General features: G+C 46.5%; 1 protein-coding gene across 2 annotated transcripts; it reads right to left on the reverse strand.

Moving 5' to 3' along the window:
• Nucleotides 1–13263: 13263 nt before the first annotated feature.
• Nucleotides 13264–18499, reverse strand: TIMM17B (translocase of inner mitochondrial membrane 17B). Of its 2 annotated transcripts, XM_036304469.1 has the most exons (6): nt 18325–18463; nt 17399–17498; nt 15722–15785; nt 13921–14049; nt 13708–13818; nt 13264–13617 (listed from the first exon to the last, which is right to left on the reverse strand). In XM_036304469.1, the coding sequence occupies exons 1-6, from the start codon at nt 18348–18350 to the stop codon at nt 13538–13540; spliced, it is 510 nt and encodes a 169-aa protein (XP_036160362.1). In that variant the 5' UTR covers nt 18351–18463; the 3' UTR covers nt 13264–13537. The 2 variants fall into 2 exon arrangements, with proteins under 2 accessions (XP_036160362.1, XP_036160363.1); XM_036304470.1 differs by lacking the exons at nt 15722–15785; nt 17399–17498 and having other exon boundaries at nt 13475–13617; nt 18325–18499.
• Between the last annotated feature and the right edge of the window lie 2 nt (nt 18500–18501).

Below are 18501 nucleotides of genomic sequence, written 5' to 3' on the forward strand. Positions count from 1 at the left end.
GAGAGTATCATGCTAAGTGAAATAAATGAAAGACAAGTATCACATGATCTCGCTCACAGGTGGAATCTAAAGAACAAAATAAACTGATGAACAAAATAGATCCAGAGACAAAGAAGCAACAAACAGACTGTTGAATCTTAGAGGGAAGGTGGGGGAGGGTGGGTGGGTGGGAAGAGATCAACCAAAGAACTGTATGCATATATGCATAGCCCATGGACACAGACAATAGGGTGGTGAAGGCCTAGGGCTGGGGGGAGGAGGCCGCTAAAAGGTGTTAATGGAGGTAGAAGGGGACATATGTAATACTTTCAACAATAAAGTCTTTTTTTAAAGAAAACAGAAGGAAAATGAATGAAGGGAGATTGAAGGGCATGGATAAATTCTTTTTCATTTATACAAACCAGATTACTCAGAAAGGAATGAAAATCACAGACATCAGACATCTGTCAGCAACACCAAATGCCAGAAAATAATAAAGCAATGTCTACAGAACAGCCAATCTAGATTAGATAATGAGCCATGGGAGCTCAGGATCTATGGGGAGAAGTGGATTCTACACAGTCTGTTCGACAGAAGACTAGATAAACAAAAATTACTTAGCAGTGTCTCCTACTGAGAAGGAAAATGAATGAATGAATAAATGAATAAATGAATAGATTCATTACCAGAGTTGTCATGAGCAAGCTCATAACCCTTGATTTCCTTTGGCCAGCCAATGGGGCAGCTATGCTTTAGCAAACTCTTCTTGCTGTACTTACATAAATATTATCAGTCAAGTAGAATAATTTCTGATGAGGCTAAAAGAAAAAGCCACCTGACTGTCTCCAAGAGACCAATTGGACTTTGGGACGTTGCCATGGCCTGTGCACGTTTGGTCAACTAGGCCCTTGTCTCCAGGGTCTATTACGAGGACCAATCACCATCATTTCTGGAACTGGCTGTGGTGCATACAAATGCGACAGCGCAGCCCTTGTCATATCAGAGGAGTCCATGGTTCAGTATGCAACAGAAGGAGCTGGAGGGACTAACCCTGGTCCTACTAGAAACAACTCTGTGAGCCACCTTTCAGATTGGCAAAATCTCGGCAATGGTGGAGACCAGAATACACAGATGCGTGCCCTGACTTCATCTGACTATAAGAAAGAGTCTGCCCCCATTTTTTTTTTGTTTTGTTTGGTGACAGCTTTTAACCTTTATGCCCTCCCTCTCACCCTTTCCCCTGTATCTAGGCAACTATAGGAAAGTATGGGTGCTCCTTCCTTTGGCACCAGCAGAAAGTTCAAACCACCCAAAATTTCACCCTGGCTCCACCCCCTAAACACAATAAAATCCCAAACCAGCCCTGCTGGTGTGGCTCAGTGGTTGAGCATTGACCTAGGAACCAGAAGGTCAGGGTTTGATTCCAGGTCAGGGCATATGCCTGGGTTGCTGGCTCCATTCCCAGTGTGGGGTGGGGCATGCAGGAAGTGGCTGATCAAATGATTCTCTCTCATCATTGATGTTTCTTTTTATTTCATATTTTTTATTAATTATAGAGAGGAAGGGAGAAGGAGAGGGAGAGAGAAACATCAATAGTGAGAGAATCATTTGATTGGCTGCCTCCTGCATGCCCCACACTGGAGATTGAGCCTGCAACCCAGGGAATGTGCCCCAACTGGGACCTCCTGATTCATAGATGGATGCTAAACCATGATGTTTCTCTCTCTCTCTCCCTCTCTGAAATATATATATATATTTTAAACTTTCTTAAAAAATTTATACATATATATATATATTTAAAATCCCAAACCAGTCTCCTTTTTCTGCTCTCTCCAGAAAGCCTCAGTGTATAATAAACCATTTCATACCTTCGTTGTGCCTGTGGGTGTGGCTTAACCTGCGAACTAAATTTTGGGTGTGTGTGTCTGCCTGTGCAGGGCGATCACAACACTGACTTGGACAAAAGGGATCCTGAGAAAGAGAAATGCAGTCCCTGACATCCGGGAGCTGGCCTGATGCTATCACCTAGACCTTGGTGTTTCAAGGGGCTGGCTTGGCACTGGCATGTAGGCCTTGGCGTGCTCCTGTTGAACAAGAACGAGCCCACAAGATATCAACATCAGCCAAGGTCATTCTGTCACCATGATGGATCAGGACAAAAATCAGGCCACTCTGTAATCAAGTCTGGGTATAGACAAAAACATGAACATTGTCCAAGCCACAAAATGACCAAACACCCTCTGTCCTGTCTGAGTGGCTGCTGCCTCCTTACTGGTTACTGCTTCATTCCTTTTGTCTTCTAGATATGAATGATTGAGATACTCCACCATAGAATTACCTGTACTTTCTTTTTTTTTTTAAATATATTTTATTGATTTTTTACAGAGAGGAAGGGAGAGAGATAGAGAGTCAGAAACATCGATGAGAGAGAAACATCGATCAGCTGCCTCCTGCACATCTCCTACTGGGGATGTGCCCGCAACCCAGGTACATGCCCTTGACCGGAATCAAACTTGGGACCCCTCAGTCCGCAGGCCGACGCTCTATCCACTGAGCCAAACCGGTTTCGGCTGTACTTTCTGATAGTAGACAAATCTACAGTGATGTCCTGCTTCTTTTTTTAAAACATATCCTGCCCTGACCGGTTTGGCTCAGTGGATAGAGCATCGGCCTGCGGACTGAGAGGTCCCAGGTTCGATTCCGGTCAAGGGCATGTACCTTGGTTGCGGGCACATCCCCAGTAGGAGATGTGCAGGAGGCGGCTGATCGATGTTTCTCTCTCATCGATGTTTCTAACTCTCTATCCCTCTCCCTTCCTCTCTGTAAAAAATCAATAAAATATATTAAAAAAAAAACATAACCTGAGGTGAGGATTTTTTATTTTTTAACTATATATATTTTTATTGATTTCAGAGAGGAAGGGAGAGGGAGAGAGAGATAGAAACATCAGTGATGAGAATCATCTATCAGCTGCCTCCTGCACAGCCCCTACTGGGGATCGAGTTCGCAACCTGGCATGTGCCCTTGACCGGAATCTAACCCAGGACCCTTCAGTCCGCAGCCTGATGCTCTAACCAGTGAGCCAAACCAGCCAGGGCAAGTCCTGCTTCTTTAACACTCCCTGAAATCATCTATCACAAGCCCACATCCTGTCATGTCTTTTCTGAACCCCCTCTTACTGAGATGCCCGAGTTTTCCATGATGTGCTTTCTCCCTTGTTACGATGAGCTAATAAACCCTACTTTGTTCACGATTTGGCCTTTGGCTGAAGTCCATTGATATTATTTGCTTAGAAAATTCAAGAGAATTATATTAGACCTAATAAGAGAAGCAAGTGAGCAAGGTGACTAGAAATAAGGTTGAACAAGAAATGGAATAGCTTTCCTTTAGTGACACAAAATTAAAAAACATAACAGAAAATGACAGTGTTCATCATGATAACAAAATTCATCAACTTCCTGTGAACACATTGAGCAATAAAAATACAAGCTCTATACACTTTTACAGATAAGAAAAAGTGACCTAAATAAATATATAGACATATAATGTTCCGGGCATGAAGAATCAACATTGGATAAACGTGTCCCCAAATTAATCTATAAAATAAATTTAACACCAGCAGGATTCTTTTTACTCTTCTAAATTATGGAGTATTTCTTTTTTAATACATACATATTTATTTATTTATTTTAAATATGTTTTTATTGATTTCAGAGAGGGAGGGAGAGGGAGGGAGAGATAGAAACATCAGGGATGAGAGAGAATCATTGATTGGCTGCCTCCTGCATGCCCCCTTCTGGGGATCGAGCCTGAAACCCGGGCATGTGCCCTTGACCTGAATCAAACCCAGGACCCGACGTCCTATCCACTGTGCAAAACCAGCCAGGGCTAAATTATAAAATATTTCAAACGCACAATAATCTGTGGAAGATAATAATATAATGAATACCTGTGGACTCTTCTCCCAACAGATCTCAACATTTTGTAATTTGCCTCAAGTCTTTTTTTTTTTTAATATATTTTATTGATTTTTTACAGAGAGGAAGGGAGAGAGATAGAGAGTTAGAAACATCGACGAGAGAGAAACATCGATCAGCTGCCTCCTGCATATCTCCTCCCGGGGATATGCTCGCAACCCAGGTACATGCCCTTGACCGGAATCGAACCTGGGACCTTTCAGTCCGCAGGCCGACGCTCTATCCACTGAGCCAAACCGGTTTCGGCAAGTCTTTTTCTTTAAGAAACAAAGTGCCCTGCCAATCAGGAGGTCAAGGTTCGATTCCAGGTCATTGATGTTTCTATCCCTCTCTCCCTCTCCCTTCCTCTCTTTGAAATCAATAAAAACATAGAAAAGAAACAAAGTATTTCAGCTCTAGCTGAAACCTATCCAATAGGTTCCCTACCCAATTCTATATCTCGCCCTCCTTCTTCTGAGGTAACTGCATTTTAATTTATTATCTATCATTCCCTTCATGTTTTTATTATTTTATTATGTAATTTGGGATACATAAACAGCATATGTTATTTGCCTATCTTAAGAAATTTGTTTAGCCCTAGCTGGTTTGGCTCAGTAGATAGAACATCAGCCCTCGGGTTCAATTCTGGTCAAGAGCATGTAACTTGGTTTCAGGCTTGATCCCCAGCACTGGTTGGGGCTCCTGCGGGAGGCAACCAATAGATGTGTCTCTCTCACACCGATGTTTTTCTCTCTCTCTCCCCCCGTCCTTTCCACTCTCTCTAAATATCAATGGAAAAATATCCTCAGGTGAGAATTAACCAAAAAAAAAATTTGTTTCAAACAAGTGTACTGTATACAGCAGTCTTCAACTTTCTTCTGTGTTCACATTGTAGGTTTGAGAATTATCCATGTGGGTACACATGGCTCTAGTACCTAGTTAACTCTTCAGTGAGATATGATATACATTCAGAAAAGTGCACATCAGAAGGGTACAGCCTGATAAATGTCCACAAACTGAATACACAGACGCGTGCAACCGGCAACCAGATCAAGAAACAGGATGTGCCTGGCCAGGTGGCTCAGTTGGTTGAGCATCGTTCTGTGCACCAAAAAGGTGGGATGTTCCATTCTGGTCAGGGTGCATACCTATATATATATATATATTTAAATATATTTTATTGATTTTTTATAGAGAGGAAGGGAGAGAGATAGTTAGAAACATCGATCAGCCGCCTCCTGCACACCCCCTACTGGGGATGTGCCCGCAACCCAGGTACATGCCCTTGACCGGAATCGAACCTGGGACCTTTCAGTCCGCAGGCCGATGCTCTATCCACTGAGCCAAACCGGTTTCGGCCCTATATATTTTTTAAATATATTTTTATTGATTTCAGAGAGGAAGGGAGAGGGAGAGAGAGATAGAAACATCCAGGATGAGAGAGAATCACTGACCGCCTGCCTCCTGCACATCCCCTACTGGGGATCGAGCCCACAATCTGGGCATGTTCCCTTGATCTGAATCAAACCCGGGACCCTTCAGTCCATAGGCTGATGCTCTATCCACTGAGCAAACCAGCCAGAGCAATAAAAAGATATTTAAAAAATATATCCTCAGGTGAGGATTAAAAAATTTTTTTAAAAAAATAAACAGATTGTGACCAGTACCTCACCTCATGGGCTCCCTTTTGTCTGCTTCCAGTCACTGTCTTCCACATGGTAACAACCACAATCTTTTTTTTTCTTTTCAAATATATTTTTACTGATTTCAGAGAGGAAGGGAGAGGAAGAGTGATGGCAATACCAATGATGACAGGGAATCATTGATTGGATGCCTCCTGCACGCCCCACGGTGGGGATGGAGCCCAGAACCCAGGCATGTGCCCTTGACCCGAATCAAACCTGGGAACCTTCAGGCAGCTCTGTTCACTGAGCCAAACCGGCTAGGGCAATAACCACAATCTTGACTTATAACGGCATGCTTTAAGTTAGCCTGATTTTTAAACTTTGTATAAAGACAATCATATGGTATGCATTCTTTTATGTCTAACAGCTTCTTTTGCTCAACATTGGGAGATTCATCCATGTTACACATATAGGATTATAATTGTTCATTTTCATGGTTCTATTCTATGCACAAGCTAACAAGTTAGCCTGCCGCAATTTTACACACACACACACACACACACACACACACACACACACACACACGCCACAAAACCTGTGTCAGAAAAATAGACCATTTATTATTCACAGCAAAAAGCAGCAGTCAGAGCAGTTCCTCATGCCCCAATTTGCAGGTGGCCAGATGTTTGCCTCCCATGCCATGGGTCACACTGCAGGAGAGCAACCTGACATTAGGAGACTGAGCTGCTTTCCCCCCCCCCCCCAGTTTTTAAAAATATTATTTTATTTTATTGTTGACAGTGTTACAGACGTCCCCTATTTTTTCCCTTTTTGCCCCCTTCCACCCAACCCCCACCCCACCCCAGGCCTTCCCCATACCTTTTGTCTGTGTCCCTGGGCTATGCATATATGCATATATGTTCTTTGCTTAATCTCTTCCTGTCCCCTCTGCCTCCCCTGCCCCCCGGCTGAGATCTGTTATTCAGTTCCTTGTATTCATGCCTCTGGACCTATTTTGTTTGTCAGTTTATTTTGCTCACTAGATTCCACATATAAGTGAGATCATGTGATGTTTGTCTTTCTCTGACTGGCCTATTTGGCTTAGCATAATGCTCTCCAGGTTCCTTCAGGCTGAGGAGACTGAGCTTTTAAGAAGCTGCTGAAACACCTGACCATCCTCCCCTCCTTGGATGGAGATTATTAGTTACCCTGGATTATAAACAACTCCTGGTTGGGGATGTGGGAGGGGCATTTCTAGGTTTATTTTCCAAAATTGTCTCTACTAGTAAATTTCTCCAGAGAGATACACTATCTCTAACTCTCAAAACCGCTTTTCAAACATGCCCTTTGCTCAGAAGGCCTGGACCACGCAGGGAATGAGAAATCCAGAGTCTTGTCCCCAGCACATTGCTCTATAAACATTCTTGTACATGTCTTTGGTTAAGCTTTGTACACGTTTCTGTTAGGTATCTACCTAGAGATGGTATCACTGGGTAGTAAGTGTGTATATATGCAGCTCTAATAGATACTGCCAGTTTTCGAAAATAATTGTTGTCCCCATTTATACTCTCAAAGCTGTGAATGAGACACCTTATTTCTAGAATTCCTTAGCAACACTTGGTGTTACCAGATTTATTCTGCCATCTGATTGACATGAAATAATATTTTGTCTTAATACACAGCTCCCTGATTTACTATATTTTCATACATTATTGGCCATTTGGGCTTCCTCTTTTATAAAAAGTTTTCTTCATCCTACCCTAGCCGGTTTTGCTCAGTGGATAGAGCCTCTGCCTGCGGACTGATGGGTCCCAGGTTCAATTCCGGCCAAGGGGGCTCAATCCCTAGTAGGGGGTGTGCAGGAGGCAGGCAATCAATGATTCTCTCTCATCATTGATGTTTCTATCTCTCCCTCTCCTTTCCTCTCTGAAATCAATAAAAATATATTTTAAAAAATTTCCCTCACCCTTCTTGCTTTTTTTATTGGGCTGTCTTTTTCTTATTGTTTTATAGGAGCTCTTTATATATTGTGGTTTCTCATCCTTTGTCAATTGTATGTTTTGAAGCTGACTATGTCTTTTGGGGGTGGACATGTCCGTATAATGGCAATTGGGCCTCATAAAACCATCAAGCTCCCATGATGGCTTGGGAAAGTGAGCAATATTTTCTTCTTTATTTTTTAATCCTCACCTGAGGATATTTTCCCATTGACTTTTAATGAGAGTGGACGAGAGAGGGAAAGACAGAGAGACATATCGATGTGAGAGAAACACATCGATTGATTGCCTCCTGCATGCGCCCAGATCAGGGCCCAGGCCGGGGAGAAGCCTGCAACCAAGGTATGTGCCCTTGACCAGAATTGAACCCGGGACCCTTCAGGCTTCAGGCCGATGTTCTATCCACTGAGCCAAACCAGCTAAGGTGAGCAATATTTTATATTGCCCTGGAGGACACAGATATAACTGAGAGTTAGACCTGGAGGTACCCTATAGCCAGTTAGAGCGATAAAGCAGGATCATAGGGTCAACACCTGAGGACCACACAGGACCACCCATTCTGTCTACCTCTGTAACTCACCAAATACCTCTCCACACCTCTCTGAGTCCCCAGAAGTTACACTCCAGCCTGGAGAAAATGAGGGGTGTGCAGAGAGCCTGTGTGGATTGAAATTATTAAGGAAATGGAATTCAGTAGAGCAGGTCCTAATGGAACTGAGATTTCCTTTTGTCGAAGAAAAACACATGTTCATCATTTCACTAAACTTTTTAAAAAATCCTTTTTGACCCTATCCTTTACATTTCGCAATAAAAATTTAGCTCTAGCCCTAGCCGGTTTGGCTTAGTCGATAGAGTGTTGGCCTGTGGACTGAAGGGTCTCAGGTTCAATTCCAGCCAAGGGCACATGCCTGGGTTGCGGGCTCGACTTCCAGTAGGGGGCATGCAGGAGGCAGCCGATCAATGATTCTCTCTCATCATTGATGTTTCTATCTCTCTCTCCCTTTCCCTTCCTCTCTGAAATCAACAAAAATGTATTTTTAAAAATTTAGCTTCACAGGCCTGTGTTTTCTAATGCTCACTAAATAAAATTTCAGAGCCCAGTCTTAGATGAGTCTTCATAATTAACTAAAGAAATCTGAGGAAAGGAGATGCCCCCCTCTCTGGGCTGTGAAGGGAGAGCTTACATTCTGTATCATCTAGTTCATACCATCTGATTTGGTGAGGTGTTCAAGTGAGAAACTTTGTCTTGAGTTTGAACACAGAGCTCTGTGTGAATGCCCAGAACTGTTGCTGACTTGACCTCGATTAAGACACATCTATCGGGGGGGAAAAATGGACACATATGTAATACCCTTTGTAATACTTTAAGCAATAAAAAAATTAAAATTAAAAAAAAATAAAATTAAAAAAAAGACACATCTATCCAGGTAGCTCAGTTGATTAGAGTATCGTCCCATATGTCAAGGTTGTGTGTTTCATCCCATGTCAGGGCACATGCAGGAATCAACCAACAAATGCATAAATAAGTGGAAGAACAAATTGATGTTCTCTCTCTCCTCTCTCTCTCATAAAGTTTTAAAAAAGATAAATCTGTCCTTGAAGTTATTACTCTAACAAAGGAGGCTCAGAAATTGTGGCGATGGCCTGAGAAAACCTTCCAATGACACTTGTAATCATGACTGATAATGTGTTGTCCTGGAAACTATCCTGTAAATGACGTCTCTGAAACTCTAAGCACAATACATAAGGATATGAAGCCCAGCTCTGTCTCTTTCAGGCAGTATAACTGTGGGTAAGTTGCTTTCTTTGTATGTATGATGAGGGGAACAAAATCAAGTTTCTCTGTCACCTCAGAAGTGATCATTGCACTTGGAGTGGGAAACACAATACAATATATAGATGATGTATCATAGAATTGTACACCTGAAACCTGTATAATTTTATTAACCAGTGTCATCCCAATAACTTCAATTCAAAAAAGAAGTGACCAGTGCACACCCTTCCTCTTCCACATGATCGCAGGTGGTCTGATGAAGCTGTAGATTTCCCAGAGACGGCCCCCATTGGTCCGCTCCAGAGGTTGACCCTAAATGGACCTCTTGAGATGGCTCCGAGTGCCCAATATCCGGGGCACCAATCTCTAAAGCAGTGATGGCGAACCTATGACACGCGTGTCAGAGGTGACGCGCGAACTCATTTTTTTGGTTGATTTTTCTTTGTTAAATGGCATTTAAATATTTAAAATAAATATCAAAAATATAAGTCTTTGTTTGACTATGGTTGCAAATATCAAAAAATTTCTATATGTGACACGGCACCAGAGTTAAGTTAGGGTTTTTCAAAATGCTGACACGCCGAGCTCAAAAGGTTCGCCATCACTGCTCTAAAGACATATCACCAGGAGAGGCCGCCCCTCCCACTCATCCCCATGAGCTGGGTGGCTGGGGAGGGGACTTCAGAGCTGTTCTGCTCAGTCAGGCCCTGTTCTCCAACTGCGACTAAAAACACTCGGACCAGCTACTCCCAGACTCAGAGTAAGGTATGTGTGCACAACTCTTTTGTGTCTCTTATTTTGACTCTCCCTCTCCCTGCTCAACTCTCTTTCGCTTGTCTTGCTCTGGCACTCTCTGCTCCTCCATTTTTTTTTGTCTAACTCTTCCAATCTCGATCTCTCTCCTCACTTTCATTCTCTTTTCCCTGTTTACTTGTTGTACTTGTTGTACTGCTTTTTCTCTTTCTTGGTGTTTCTTTCTTTGCATCTCTCTCTTTTTTTTTCAAGTATTCTTTTTTTATATATATTTTATTGATTTTTTACAGAGAGGAAGGGAGAGAGATAGAGAGCTAGAAACATTGATGAGAGAGAAACATCGATCAGCTGCCTCCTGCACATCCCCCACCGAGGATATGCCCGCAACCAAGGTACATGCCCTTGACCGGAATCGAACCCGGGACCCTTCAGTCCGCAGGCCGACGCTCCATCCACTGAGCCAAACCGGTTTTGGCATGCATCTCTCTTTTTTGATGCCTCTGTAAACTCAGACTTCTCTTTCTCTTGCTATCTTTGTCTCTGTCTGTCTTTGATTTCCCCGTGTCTCTCTCCTCATCCTCTCAGGGCTTCTGCCCGAGGAAGTGGATAGTGATCCCCTGCTCTTCCCTGATTCTGTCTATCTCTGTAACTCACCAAATATCCCCCCACAACCATGCAGACAGGTGGATGGCAAAACCAGAGGCCACAGGGAAAAAGAGCTACCAGCCCAGCCGGTGTGGCTCAGTTGGTTGAGCGTGGACCCATGCACCAAGAGGGTGCTGGCTAGATTCCCCATCAGGGCTCATGCCCAGGTTGCAGGCTTGATCCCCAGTGTGGGGTGTGCAGGAGGCAGCCGATCAATGATTCTCATCATTGATGTTTCTATCTTTCTCCCTTTCTCTTTGAAATCAATAAAAATATATTTTTTTAAAAAGAGTGGATAGAGAGAAATGCAAGAGTGCAGGTGGGCATTCTCTGAAGCCCCTCAGCTAGAAGTTAGGTGGGCAGAGGCCTGAGGCCTGGCCTGACAGCCTTCTGGTGGTCTAGCCTCTCACTCCAGCTCACAGCTCTAAGTGCCACCTTGACTTCACTCCTGTTTGCCTCCATCTGATGCTGAAGTTCTTCCCGCGTCTGTACTTGCATTTCTGACCCTCACCGTCTTCCTCTTTGTCCTTTGTCTTGTCCCTTTTCATTCGTTTCTTGTATATGTCTCTGCCTGCATCTCTTTGTACATCTCCATTAGAGTCTCTATCTCCCTATGTGTATGTCTCTGTTTTTATTTCTCTCACTTCACCTGTTTTTGCCTCACTCCCATTCTCTGCAGTCCCTGCCCCTGGAAACCACCAGGGATCTGAGACCACATCCCCTTCTTTTGGGAAGTGAAGTGGGCCACCTATCTGGTCAGGGGTCGGGGTCTGAGAACCTGGTCGCCCCCAAACCCGACTAGGAGCCAGGTGACACTAGGGACTAGTCCCCCCACAGAGCACCCCCCCCCCCAGCCCAATGTCCGCTGGAGGGTCGGGTTCTAAACCCCATGCTGGTCTCCCCTCCCGCCCCTCCCCCCAGCCAGTGGCCCAATGAGCCCGAGCGGAAGGCCCTGCACATCCCCATGAACCGCCCCACTGCTCCGGGGCCCAGCTACCTTAAAGGCCCCGAAGGTGAACCAGGCCCAAGGGTGGGGTGTCTGGGCTTTTGGTGTACCTGAAGGGGTGGGGCCTGAAGATGCAGAGGTCTAGAGGCTGAGGGCAGGGAGGCTGCAGATCTATAGGGCCGTGGGGGCAGGGCCCATTGGGAGGGGACCAAGGAGATACAGTCGGGACTGGGCCTCAGAGGAGGCTGGGTTGATATATAGAAGTAGGGCCTGTAGGAACCTTCCAGAGCAGGGTTGAAAGGTAGGAAGGGGTGGTTCCTGAAGACACTATTGGCTGTGGGAACCACAGCAGCTTTTGGGGGAGGAGGTGGAACCTGAGGATTCCTGGAAGGCAAAGGCCTCCAAGAGCTAATGGGACGTGTTTGATATGATCAGAGTGGGATCTGGAAATACAGGGGGGAGGGGGGAGGGATTGACCTGGAACCAAGGAAGGGTGGGGCCTAGGTATACAGAAGGGGCAGGAACAAAGGAAGTGCCCAGAAATACAAGGGTTGCAGTCTGGGATACCCTGGGTCTGACTGTGGAACTGGGAGTTCGAGGCTGGGGCCCTACTGAGGCCCTGAGAGCTTTGTGCACAGTGCCTGCCACCATCATCCTGCTCTCCCCGGGGTCTTCACTAGGATGGCTGGGCTCTGCCTGGCAATGAGTAGATCAAGCAGGCAGTGCTGCAGTTCTACCACTGAGATCACCAGGTCCCTGTTGGAGCCTTGGGAGGCCCTGGGACTCAGCAGTTGCACCTCAGGGAGCGCACAACGTTGTATAAGAGAGGGCATTCCTACCTCTGCCATGGCTTGCACAGAAGGGCCAGCTTTTATGTCTCCCATGAAGCCATTTGCACAGGAGCACTTGCACCCCAGCGGAGATGTCTGCATCACCCATGCAGGGCTTTACATGGAAGAGACAGCTAGCTTTTGGAGCCGATGTCCACTCAGAAAAACCTTTCCCATAACCCCCTGGCCCCAAATGAAAACTCATTTCTGATTGTTTTGGGGTTCCCCTTAAAGAAACAATGCTGACAGCACTGAGCATCGCAGAGAAGTACCTGTGGTGCACTAGAGGAGACTGAGGCAGGGCACCTTCTTCAAGGAAGCCGCGTCTCCCTGACCCTTACTTCTTCCCAGGTCCATGGTGATGCCGTACTGGAGGGGGATTACTTTCACACCAATGGGGTGACTGGTATCCAGAACGCCAGAGTTCACTGTGAGGTCAGATTTCCCAGACTTGGAAATGGGGGTCTGGGAGGGAAGGGTCAGAAACTCCTCGCCCCCACACCAGCAATCCTTGCTTCCTCACTTTTACCCAAGCCTAGTCCTCTGTGTAAGTATGATTCATCACTTGGCTCCTACACGTGCTTATTCATGTACCTAACAACTTCATTCATTCCCCCTCCCGCTCATTCATTCTACAGACATTCACTAAGGCCCATTCTCTGTGCGACTCCAAATTCTAGGGCTTCTGTGTCCCTGAAGAGGCTGTGCCTATTGTCTTAAGAGGGGCTCCCATAGGTAGCTCAATGAGTACATACACAGGCATTTCAAAACTGGTTTTAAATACTCATCAGGGCGAGCAGGAAGGGTCTGGGGTAAGAGCTTGTTACATTTGAGTATGGGGTGGGGCTGGGGTGCCCTGAGAGAAGGGCAGCTGGGGTGCCCCACTCCACCCTGGGACAAGGGAACAGAGAGTAGAGGCCCTCTCTGGAGGGTCCCAGGGCCAACTGGGAGCCAGCCCTCCCTTCGAGGTAGATCATCGGGGAGGGAACCAAGGAGGAACTCCCACGATGGTGGTGACAGGCGGTCACTTCCTCAGTGGTAGCTGGGATAGCCCGAGGCCGGGGTCCCTTCCTTAGAGGGCAGCTGGTTGGGATCATCCAGGAACGGGGGTGCTGGAGAGGGGAGAATCCAGTAAAAGTGAACAGAGGAGGCTAGGCAGAGCATTACCCACCTCTCCCTGACCAGCTCCACCAGGCACTCACCGTTGCGGAACTGCTGGGCAGTGTAGCGAGTGAGGAGGATGCCAACACCCTCGATGAGGGCCAACAGGATGCCTCCCATCATTGCCGAGCCCATCATGGCCAATGGGCCACCTGGAGGAGCAAGGAGGAAGGAAGAGAGGTGAGTACTGGCAGAACAGGGTGGAAGGGACTGGAGCCAGGGCTAGGGCCAGGGCCGGGGCTGGGGGCACTCACTGCGGGCAGCCAGCACAGCCCCAGTCAATGCTCCACTGGTGATGGAATTCCAGGGATCCTCCTTGCCCCGCACACGCACCAGGCCACAGTCGATGGTGGAGAACAGGCCCCCCCACACTGCGAAGCTACCTGCAAGGGGACAGAGGCCCAATTAGTGTTCCCGGGGAAGCCCAAGAATCCACGGCTCAAGGACTGGGGACTTCCAAGACTGAATGCTCTGGCAAAGAAAGGAGAGACAAACCCAGATGCAAAGACGGATAGCAAACTCCTAGAGCAGTGGTTCTCAACCTTGGCTGCACATTAGAATCACCTGGGAAGCTTCTTAAAATCCTGATTTCTGGGCCTCCTCCTCTGGAAATTCTGTTTCTTTGTTACTCATGTTGTGGCCCCATCCCCATCACAAAGAAACAGAATTTCTGGAGGATGAGGCCCAGAAATCAGGATTTCAAAAAGCTTCCCAGGTGATTCTAATGTGCAGCCAAGGCTGAGAACCACTGTCCTAGACTAGAGGACAGTCTCCACATCTGTCCTTGTGGTAGCTACACCTTCCAGCTGTCTCTAATTGTATCGACACGCCTTTCTCCTTCATAGGGAGGTGACAAGTTTATAAGCACATTTACCTTCTATGTGGCTTTAAACGGAGCAACTTTGGTCTCCATAAACCACCACATAGAATTGGAATTCTGCTCTTGGTTTTAGTGAGAAGGAAACAGGTTAGGAAAGCCAGTTAACCATATGGCAGTTAAAATGTTTACTGGGGCCTTATTGTGTCCTGGGACCTGATGTAGGTACTGTGGGTTATTTGACTTGTAAACATTTTAAATTAGTTAATGTTATTGAAGTGCTTAGCAGAGCAACTGCCCCTTAGTAAATGCTATGTAAATTACATAAATTACAAAATGACTGGGGTGGTTACTGCACTTGTCATCCCCATGTTACAGATGAGGTTGAGGTTAAGCCACTATCCCAAGGTCACACATCAGGAAAGAACCAGGGTCAAGACTTAAACTCCAGAACTCACCCATATTAACCCTTTGCGGTCGTATTAAATTTGGACATGGGTGTCGTACTGGTCGGAATTAATTTCCATTGAAAGAGCAGAGATACATAACACAAGATTATGAAGGATCAACAAGATTTATTAATTCTTTTTTGGAACTACGTCACTACTAGTAGAATCACTACAAACGTTATCACTTTCTACGTCAGAGTCAGCATTCAAGGTGCCAAAATAAAACTCTTCCTCGTTACTTTCAGATTCGCAGTACACTTCTTTCGGTAACTTTCTTTTTGCCATTTTGGAGTATTATTTTGAAATATCTTAACAAGCGAGAATGCCCAATTACAGTTAAACGTAATTTGTAAAGCTTTATTTGAAATTCTGCGAAGTATCTCCGAAGCTTGTCGATTTCTTCACTCTCAAAAGGCGACTGACTCGCCACGGTGTTTTGCATGGCGCGTGTGGAACGACCGCGTTTGTTTATATTGAGTTTCGATATCTCCGATTTGTCGGGGCAATGTTTTGGTTCGTGACAAGGTCGCTCAGACACTTAAGAGCTTTCAGAGAAATTATGAACTGATACATGAATGAACAGAGTTAAGATTCGTACGGTTCCTTAATGTGGTGGCTGAGAGCAGACAAACGACCGCAAAGGGTTAGACTGTTGGGAAACGTCACTCTTCCAGGCAGTCCCAGGCAGAGTTGGGGCTCACATGTGGACCTCCAACTTGAGGACTAGACCCAAAGCAACAACCACTGCCAACTTTGCCACAACCTCTCCTGTCTCCCCAGGCCTCTCACCTCCAATCTGAGGGGCTCGGATCCTCACAGCATTGGCACTACCTCTCAATCGGTGCCGAATTCCCTGGGGAAAGTGAGATGAGAGTCAGAGCAGGGCTGAGGCCACTGGCAGAGAGGGTTTTCAGCTTTTCAGAAGGAAGGGGATTCAGGGGTATTTAGTGGTAGAGATGTGGAGAGGCAGCTAAGAACTAGGGGGCTGGGGAGCACCCCAACACAAGTATTCTCTTTTTGAAAAAATATTTTTGTTGATTTCAGAGAGGAAGGGACAGATAGAAAAATCAATGATGAGAGAATCATTAATTGGCTGCCTCATGCACACCCCCACTGGAGATCAAGCCTGCAACCCAGGCATGTGCCCTGACTGGGAATCGAACCGTGACCTCCTGGTTCATAGATCAATGCTCAACCACTGAGCCACACTGGCTGGGCACAACACAAGTATTCTCAAAGCTGGATTGAGAAGTTCTCATCCATGTATCCATTCCATGATTTCTGAGCACCTATGTGCCAGGCACCATGCTGTATGCAGGAACAGAGCAGTGGATAAGGTAGACTGGTCCCTTCCCTCTCATAGCTCACATTCTAATGAGACAGACAGACCCTGAGCAAGGGTACAGATAAGCAAGTCAGTTTCAACAGCAATATGCATCCTAGAGGAAACAGGAGAGAGATTATAGCAGCTGAAGGGTAAGAAAAGACCTCTTTAAGGAAGGGGCATCTGTGCTGAGACTCTGAGGAGAGGGAGAAACGGGTAAAGATCCAAGAGAAGTAGTTACAGGAGCTGAGAGATGGGGAGAGAGACATATATTGCAGAGACCTTGGCAAATGGATGGCAAAGTATGACATTTGATGAGATCTCCAGGAGGGGGTGTCAGAGAAAGGGACAGAATTGTTTATTTTAAATTAAAAATAGTTTCTTAAATTTAAGGTTGTCTTCCCTCTGCCAGTTAAACACTTGTCACTTCCTTCTAGCCAGGTTTTTGACCCAGAATCTGCCTCTAGGTAAAATCTGCCTGGCTCAGCATACACAGAGAATTTGGTGATTTGGATGAAAAAGGGGCTCTGTAATAAAAATCACAAGGTGATCTGATCATAAATTCCTAGATGTCATGGTGAGTAATCTTGTCTCAGGCCTGTAACTTCCCTAGTAAAAAGATTATCTTTGCCGTAAGCTCTGTCCATTGTTTCTGTGCATCTAAGTTATACCTCTGAAATGCCTTTTTCAAACCCTTCAGAATCATAACCTCCCTCAGAGATCACATAATCTTAACTCTCCTATGATCCAATCATAGAGATGTGCCTGCTTTACTTTCTCCCAAGTTCACGTAGTCATCCCTATGTTCCCTCCTTAATTCCAAATGTACAAAACTGCAAACTGGCATTATGGGAAGCATTTTTCTCAATCTGTTGAGACCCTGCTTCCAGGCATGCCCTCTATATGGCTCAAATAAGCTCTAATGAATCTTTATATAATTTTTCTACAGGTTTGCACCTTCTTATGTCGACAGTGGTGGCCATTTTCACAGCGCAGCCCTTTCACAGAGATGCTACAGTTGGGTTGGGGTGAGGGAATGAGGCCATGTTTGCAGTTTCCCAAAACCCCAGATTCTGGAGTCAGGCCTGGCACACGGTAGGCAAGCAGGCACCACAGTGATTAAGTGCATGTAACTGACTCACGACAGGGGCATTGCGGAAGCCCTTGATGGCCTGGAAGACTCCACCACCGATGACACCCATAGTGAAGGCTCCACCGCAATCATCCACAATTCGCCATGGGCTGCAAGTGTCAAGGGGAGGATGGGGTTAATGTTAGCCCTCCCCCTACTGCCATGCCACAAGGACTCTTTCCAGCTGGAAGAAACCAAGTCATTTGAATGGGAAGTAGCATTTCAGATAATAAGATTATTTTCCCCTCCCATTTAAACAAAAAAGTAGTGCTTTGCCCTCTCCGCCCCCTGCTCCCCCTCCTTTTGCAGCTAAGGAATCAGCCAACTGCTTTGCTATCAAAGATTAAATGAACTGACATGCGCAAAGAGTTGGCCCGTTTGAAGCAACCGTATAGAAGTGTTAACGGGCCAGTAGTGTCATTAACTGGCTAGTATTGTCGCACCCCCTTCTCCGAAAATGAGTGTGTCCAACCAAGCTCCGCTCTTTCCCTCTCTTTTAACCTCGCACAACTGGAAAAACCCAGAGCGGGCTGTGGGGAGGATCCAGCACCACCCCCTAGCTCACAATAGGCTCATCCAGGCCCTGCCCCATGCGCTACAGCAGCCTGGGAAAAACACGCGTGGTAGCCTTGGGGGTTTCCACTCAACACCGCGCCACCCTTCGCGGGAATGGACTCGACCAGCGTCTCTTTTCCAAGAAAAGAGATACGGGGTCAGAGGCGTGGTTCGTCCTGAACCGCACCTTCTCCTGGAGCGTGGGGGCCCCTCTTAACGGAACCCGAGTGGGAGGGACCAAGTGCAGGGACGAAAAGAGACAGCTCAGCGGCTCCGGAGTCTGGGCCGCAGCGCTGTGGGGCCAGTGCCTCCCCCGCCCGCCTCCCGCAGCCGGGCGCGGTGCCGCAGGGCCAGTCCCGAGGCCTGTGGCCGTCGCCGTACCAGGGCTCCCGAGCGTACTCCTCCATGGCGCCGGCGTCCGGCTCAGCCCCGGCTGTGCCACGCCCCCTCGGTAAACGCGCACGGGCGCCGGAGCTGCCACCAGCGCCGGGGCCGCGATTGGGCGGCTGCGTTGTAAGTCAGGCCAACGGCGCACTCTCATTGGCTACCGGATGCGTC

This window comes from Myotis myotis, unplaced genomic scaffold, assembly GCF_014108235.1.
Source record: "Myotis myotis isolate mMyoMyo1 unplaced genomic scaffold, mMyoMyo1.p scaffold_m19_p_4, whole genome shotgun sequence".
Lineage (NCBI taxonomy): Eukaryota > Metazoa > Chordata > Mammalia > Chiroptera > Vespertilionidae > Myotis > Myotis myotis.